Source organism: Epinephelus fuscoguttatus, linkage group LG1 (assembly GCF_011397635.1).
Source record: "Epinephelus fuscoguttatus linkage group LG1, E.fuscoguttatus.final_Chr_v1".
Classification (NCBI taxonomy): Eukaryota; Metazoa; Chordata; class Actinopteri; order Perciformes; family Serranidae; genus Epinephelus; species Epinephelus fuscoguttatus.
Window position 1 is genome coordinate 436,397 of NC_064752.1, and position 6,000 is coordinate 442,396.

At 40.6% G+C, this 6,000-nt stretch overlaps 1 protein-coding gene across 2 annotated transcripts in view; it reads right to left on the minus strand.

Annotated features, from left to right (window-relative positions):
* Positions 1 to 5,046, minus strand: part of LOC125894618 (DDB1- and CUL4-associated factor 1-like) — a 30,039-nt gene extending 24,993 nt beyond the window's left edge. Inside the window, exons 1-7 of one of the 2 annotated variants that reach the window (XM_049586157.1) lie at positions 4,891 to 5,046; positions 4,432 to 4,488; positions 2,572 to 2,768; positions 2,332 to 2,408; positions 2,061 to 2,134; positions 1,151 to 1,264; positions 577 to 714 (exon numbers count right to left, since the gene is read on the minus strand). In XM_049586157.1, the coding sequence (XP_049442114.1) occupies positions 577 to 714; positions 1,151 to 1,264; positions 2,061 to 2,134; positions 2,332 to 2,408; positions 2,572 to 2,768; positions 4,432 to 4,467 (636 nt within the window). In that variant the 5' untranslated portion in view covers positions 4,468 to 4,488; positions 4,891 to 5,046. The remainder of the gene's footprint in view (positions 1 to 576; positions 715 to 1,150; positions 1,265 to 2,060; positions 2,135 to 2,331; positions 2,409 to 2,571; positions 2,769 to 4,431; positions 4,489 to 4,890) is intronic. The other variant, XM_049586165.1, reaches the window with a different exon arrangement.
* Positions 5,047 to 6,000: the final 954 nt, after the last annotated feature.

Here is a 6,000-nt window from a genome sequence, read left to right on the forward strand (position 1 = left end):
AGATGCACTAGCCTACAAGTCATGTTCCAGATGTAAGAGAACATGCTTCTTTGGTACCACATCATCATCATTTTTTCCCTTTTCATGAAGATGAAATGAAAAATGACCATTCACAACTCATTTTGCAATTCAAATATCTGTCAGAATAATCACAATAGGATTTGTTTGCATATCGTGCAGCTTTAGCAAACAGCCTCCCAAGATTTACTTGCCAAATGAAAAATCTACCCACATTTGGTGCTTGACAAGTGTTTATTCTGGAGCCTGTTTCTCAATTTAAAAAATCCTAATTAAAGATTATTTTCTATCAAAGGAGAAATGTGTGATTTACAGAGCAGATGCTGTAGAAGGCAAAAAACCTGCCATTTAATTTCAGTTGGACTCTAACATCCTCCATGAGAACAGGAAAACTTTTAGTAAATAAAGAATTTGGTGTGAAAACTTTCCAGACATCAGCAGCAGCTGATATGCAAACTTAAACTTGGGGTGAACACAGTATTTGGAAAAAGGTGGGGTGGTGCGCTGAATGAGTGTGTGTGTGTGTGTGTGTGTGTGTGAGAGGGGGGGGGGACGCACCAGCAGAGCGTTCTCCTCTCTATAGCTGGCTGCCACCTCCTGGTTGCTCATGGCTCGGGCCAGCAGGCCCGTGGCGTAGATGCACAGCGGCCGCTCCGCTTCACGAGCCCAAGAGAACAGCTTCTCCACCAGACCTTCCTGTCAAACACACACAACAGAGTGGAGCGGACTCATTCACTGGTGATCAGAGGCACAGTGGAGAAGCATTACTAACACTTTGCTGTAGCATTTTTACTGTCACCTCAAAATGAAAATAAACTTAAAATAGATTACTGTGTTCGAATGAAACACTTGTCTGAGACTTCTTACGGACAACTGACACCTTGAGCATCCTGATGGCTTAAGAAGTTAAACTGGATTCCATAAAACTGCAGTATTTATCTAACAAGTCACTGCTGCTTTCATGCATTATTCCTTACTTTCTTGCAGCACTACTAGTCAAGACATGCTGCAAAAATCCTTACGCCACCTGCTTTACTCTACTGATGTTTTTATTCTCTTTCACTGTGCACTGTCTAACAAAGCCAAGCCATCTTTGACACACGAGTCTATAGTAAAATGTTTTAGGTTTTACCTTCTCCTGGAAGACAACGGCGGTCTCCAGGCCCGGCATGATGTTCTGCAGCAGACGACAGGCGGCTGTGTTGAGGCTCAGCTCTCTGCTCGTCATTATATACGTGTCCATCAGCTGCAACACATCAAAGCAACACAACTTTAGTCACTGACAAATATAAACAAAGAAATCGTCACACTGAGATTATGCTTATTATATTAAAGTTATTTAATTTCAGAAATCTGTCCGAATATTTTTAAAATAATGAAGTGAAACAAAACAGCAATTCAGTCTTACCATCAGACTGACTGCTTATTTCTTTGTCACTGCATATCGTAAATGACCTGCCATTTGCTGCTTCTTAAATACATTATAAATATTAGGTGGATATTTGTCCAAACACACTGATTTGTTTTAATAAGAAACATGAATATTAGAGCCCAAACAATTATTTGAATATTCAGTCAGCTGACAGGAAATTTATCAGCAACTACTTTGATAATTTATCAATAATTTATCAGTCAAGCAAAAATGCAAATCACTCTCTGGTTCTAGTTTCTCAGGATTGTCGGTCAGATAAAGCAAGACATTTGAAGATGTCATTCTGGACACCAGGAATCTGTGATGGCCTTTTTTCACAATTCTTTTTACATTTTACAGACTTGATTTTACAAAAGAATCATCACTTTAATCGAAAATGAAAATAATCCTTAGTTGCATACATGAATATACTGTATGTGTTTTATTCCAAACACATATGTTCATTATAGGGAATAAAAATCATCATTACATCCCCCAAAAGATCAAGAGATTGTGAAGTATATTTACTTGCAAGTTTAAGAATCATACACACACTCGTCCATCATACTTTGGTGCACACAGCCAACACAAACCACACTGCACAATTCAATAAAATGTCAGCAGTCCTCACCGCATTAGTGAAGTCATCATTCATAAAGAGCATCTTCAGGAGTTGCCCCAGCATGCAGTCTGGGTCTGCTCGTCCTGCAACAGTTAAACAGGAGTCACAAACTCAACAACTCATTACTGAGATTAACAGAAGCTTCAGTTCAGCTCAATAAAACCCAGACTGGCACATTTACAATGCAAAAAAGCTCAAAGATGACCTATGATATCACATCAGGGACACAAATGCGGACTTTGAACCAAAACATGGTTTTGAAAGCATAAAAGATGATAACCTGGATGACGGTCATCAAACGGATCAGGGTCTGCTTTGTGATACTCTCCAGTCTCCCGCTCAATCAGCTCAGAAATTCTGCAGGAAACACAGAGATGAGACACACTCACCTCCTTGTAAAAAAAAAAAAAAAAAAAACAGAGACACAGAGAGGTGCACAGAGAGGTCCAACATCAAAAGCTGTCTGTGCTTATGCAATAAAACAAAAAAACACTAAGATCACAGCTTTTCAAAAGCTTACTTGGTGAGGATGGACACCAGCCGCTCTGTGGTGCCGTGCTGTGCTTCTTCCCATTCGTCAAGCAGCGTGGCGAGGTCAGCCTTAGCATCCACGGACATGGCAACCGCCATGGCAGCTGACACGGCAGCAGACAGGGCAGACGACAGGACGGCTGACGCGGAGGCCGGCGGTTCCTCTTCTGGGGCAGACATCGCTGCCTGGAGGACAGAAGAAGGTGAGGAGTAGAAGGAGGAGAGACAGGTAAGGAGGAAAGAGAGAAAAAGAGTGAGGAGGGTAGAAGGAAGAACAAGAAGTCAGTTTCAAAAGCTGTGCACGTATGCGACAACCATCAATCAACATGAAATATGTGTACACCTGCACCATGTGTCAGTGTTTGCATTAAATGTGTAAGTACTAGATTTTAGATTTGTTTTGTCGCAGTTATTCGCAATATTGAGTTTTTTATAAATGTGATTTGCACAAAAATTACAAAATAAAATTTCTTAATTTCCTCCTTTTACAATAAACAATGTCAGGGTCGGGTTTTGCTGGAGAAGAACTAGCTTGTACGGCACGTTGTCCGATCACGTCAGCTGTTACACCTAAAGCTTTAACAGCTGTTCAGAACAGCTACTCTGGCAAGCCGGCTGTCGGTCATCATTTATTGAGTTCCAGCAGAATCAAACTGTGATGAGCTCCAGTTTGTGCTCCTCAAGTATCATCACTCACTCATTCTTGAGAACTGCGACAAAACCTTAATTTTTGGGGGGTGGATTTTACTCTTCACTTGAGCTGTAAAATATATTTTAAAAGATTAAAAGCTTGACTATTAAACCTCCTGGTGATTTATTTTTTCTTCAACAGCATACACGATGGATGTCAGAAGGTCAGATCTGACAGAGCTGACATAAAGTAATATATTTATTAATTGCACAGGAGTCGTAGTGAGAGGCCATTATATTTTTCAAAGGTGCAAAGAGTTCTCTTGATGCTGATCAAGATACTCATTTATAAACCATACTTTTTATTTAGTTTTGATTTAGAAGGGCTGTAGAGTTTAAGTGTTATGTGTGAGACACATCCGGTAGTAACATTTATCAAAAAGTAGAATTTGAGCAGCATTCCTGTCTTTTAGGAAAGCAGGAAGTGAGACAAGAGTCTGTGATGTAGCTTTCTCCTTTTATACCTGATTAAATGATGTTTTTGTAGAACTACAATGGAGTTGACAAATATCTGGGACACATCTTTAAAAGGTAATCTTAAGTGCTATATCGTAGGAAACTGGACTTGATTGAGTTTCTTGACAACGTTTCACTTCTCATCGCTCAATCGCAGTATGATTCTGCTGAAACTTGATAAATGATTAATGACAGCCAGCTTGCCAGTGTCGCTGTCGTCGAGGTGAAACGTCTTCAACAAACTCAAGCAAGTCCAGTTGCCTGCGATAAAGTGCTTAAGATTACCATGACATGGATGATGGAGAACGTTCACTGACATCTTTAAAAGGCCAATGTTTTCATAAAAATAAAAAATTAAATATATGTAACTGTTTGACTTTGTGAATTCTTGTCTGGGGCAAAGCTGTTTTATGACACAGGGCACATTTAAAGTTTTAAAGAAATGAAAGCAGATGAAAATAGTCAATAAATCATATTTCTTTCATCTAAATAAATATTTAAAAAATAATATTTCACTCCAGACTTGATAAGTTATGTCAAGTTTTGTTTTTTGATTTTTTTTAAAGGACATGATTTGTCCATATTAAGTAAATGTATTCAGTTACTTTCCACCACTGGGAACACAGAGCTGAGGAACACATTGATGTCTCCTCTTTAAAAACATCCCCTCGCTGTTTGTTAAGTTTAGTTTCCTGATACTTACCCGCAGTTGGCTGCGTGTAGTTCGACGCTGAGACATCACGGAGCAGGCTGTCAGATACTAAAAGAGATTATTACAGAGGGAGATGTCTCCGTGTTGCTGCTGTGAATCCACACCACCACCACCAACAACAACAGGTGTCCTCTGGTCAGGACAGCTGCTCATCAACCGCTGCTGCTGCTGCTGCTGCTGCTCAGAGGACACTCTCTGCTCTGTGCTGTGAGCTCAGCTAACGCGGCAAGAAGGTGACAGTTAGCAAACTTAGCTAACCACCGTCAGTTCCCGCCGCTTCCTTCGGTTCACCTGCTTTTCTCTCAGTGTTACAACCCACACATTCCCCTCCCTGTGGTCAACGTTAGGGTCAGTTACAGAGCAGCAGTGCGGGCTGAAAGCTGCCTCATGTCAGACACACAAACAGCTTCAGCTAGCAACTTCACACTGTTTCAAATGTGACACACTCACCTGAAGAAGAGCTTCCTCCTCCTCTTCTTCGTTCTGCTCCTCAGCTCAACTCGTCGTTTCAAGAAGTTCCGCTAAAATGTGACGGAAAGTTGTAAACGAAACAGCGCTGACATTAAATGTTGTGGGGAAAAGTATCACGTTTATTTTCAAAACTTCTCCCGGCGGCTGCGCGCTACGTCACTGAACGACCGTCGACGTTGGATGACGTAAGACGGCGAGCCCGCTCATGGGACTTGTAGTTCTGAGAGGCAGATTTTTAGATTTGTTTAGCGTAGCTCATCAAGGGTGAAAAAAGTATTCAGATCTTTTACTTTAGTGAAAGAACCAAAACTACACAGTGGAAATACTCCATTACAAGTAAAACTCCTGCACTCAAAACCTTAAATCAAATCAAATTTATTTATAAAGCACATTTAAAACAACAGCTGTTGAACCAAAGTGCTGAACAATCATGAGTATAAAAACAACACAATAAAAGAAACACAAACAGGTAACAGACAGAAATGCCAAACTCTCATACAGAGTTAAAAGCCAAAGAATAAAAATGTGTTTTAAGACATGATTTAAAGACGGACAGTGAGGGGGCAGTCTGACATGCAGGGGCAGCTCCTTCCAGAGTTTGGGGGCTGCAACTGAAAAGGCCCGGTCTCCCTTCTGCTTTAGCCTAGATCTAGGCACAACTAAAAGCGACTGGTCAGCAGACCTGAGAGCACGTGGAGGTGCATGTGCCACTAAAAGATCGGACAAATAAATGGGGCCTAGCTCATGTAAAGATTTATAAAGGAAGGTTAAAATTTTAAAATCAATTCTAAAAAGTACAGGGAGCCAGTGAAGGCTCGGGAAAGCACGGGAGAAATGTGCTCTCTCTTGCCATAAAAGGCACTGCAATAATCCACACTGATAGAAATAAAAGCATGGATGAGTCTTTCAAAGTTGTTAACAGAGAGGCAGGACTTAACCTTAGATAAAAGCCTCAGTTGATAAAAGATTTGACGACTGAATTTATGTGTTTATCCAAATTAAACCCACTATCCATGATCACACCAAGGTTTCTGACGTATGATTTTACCATGGACTTATATTGCTCAGGTCCATATTGGGGCCAACACA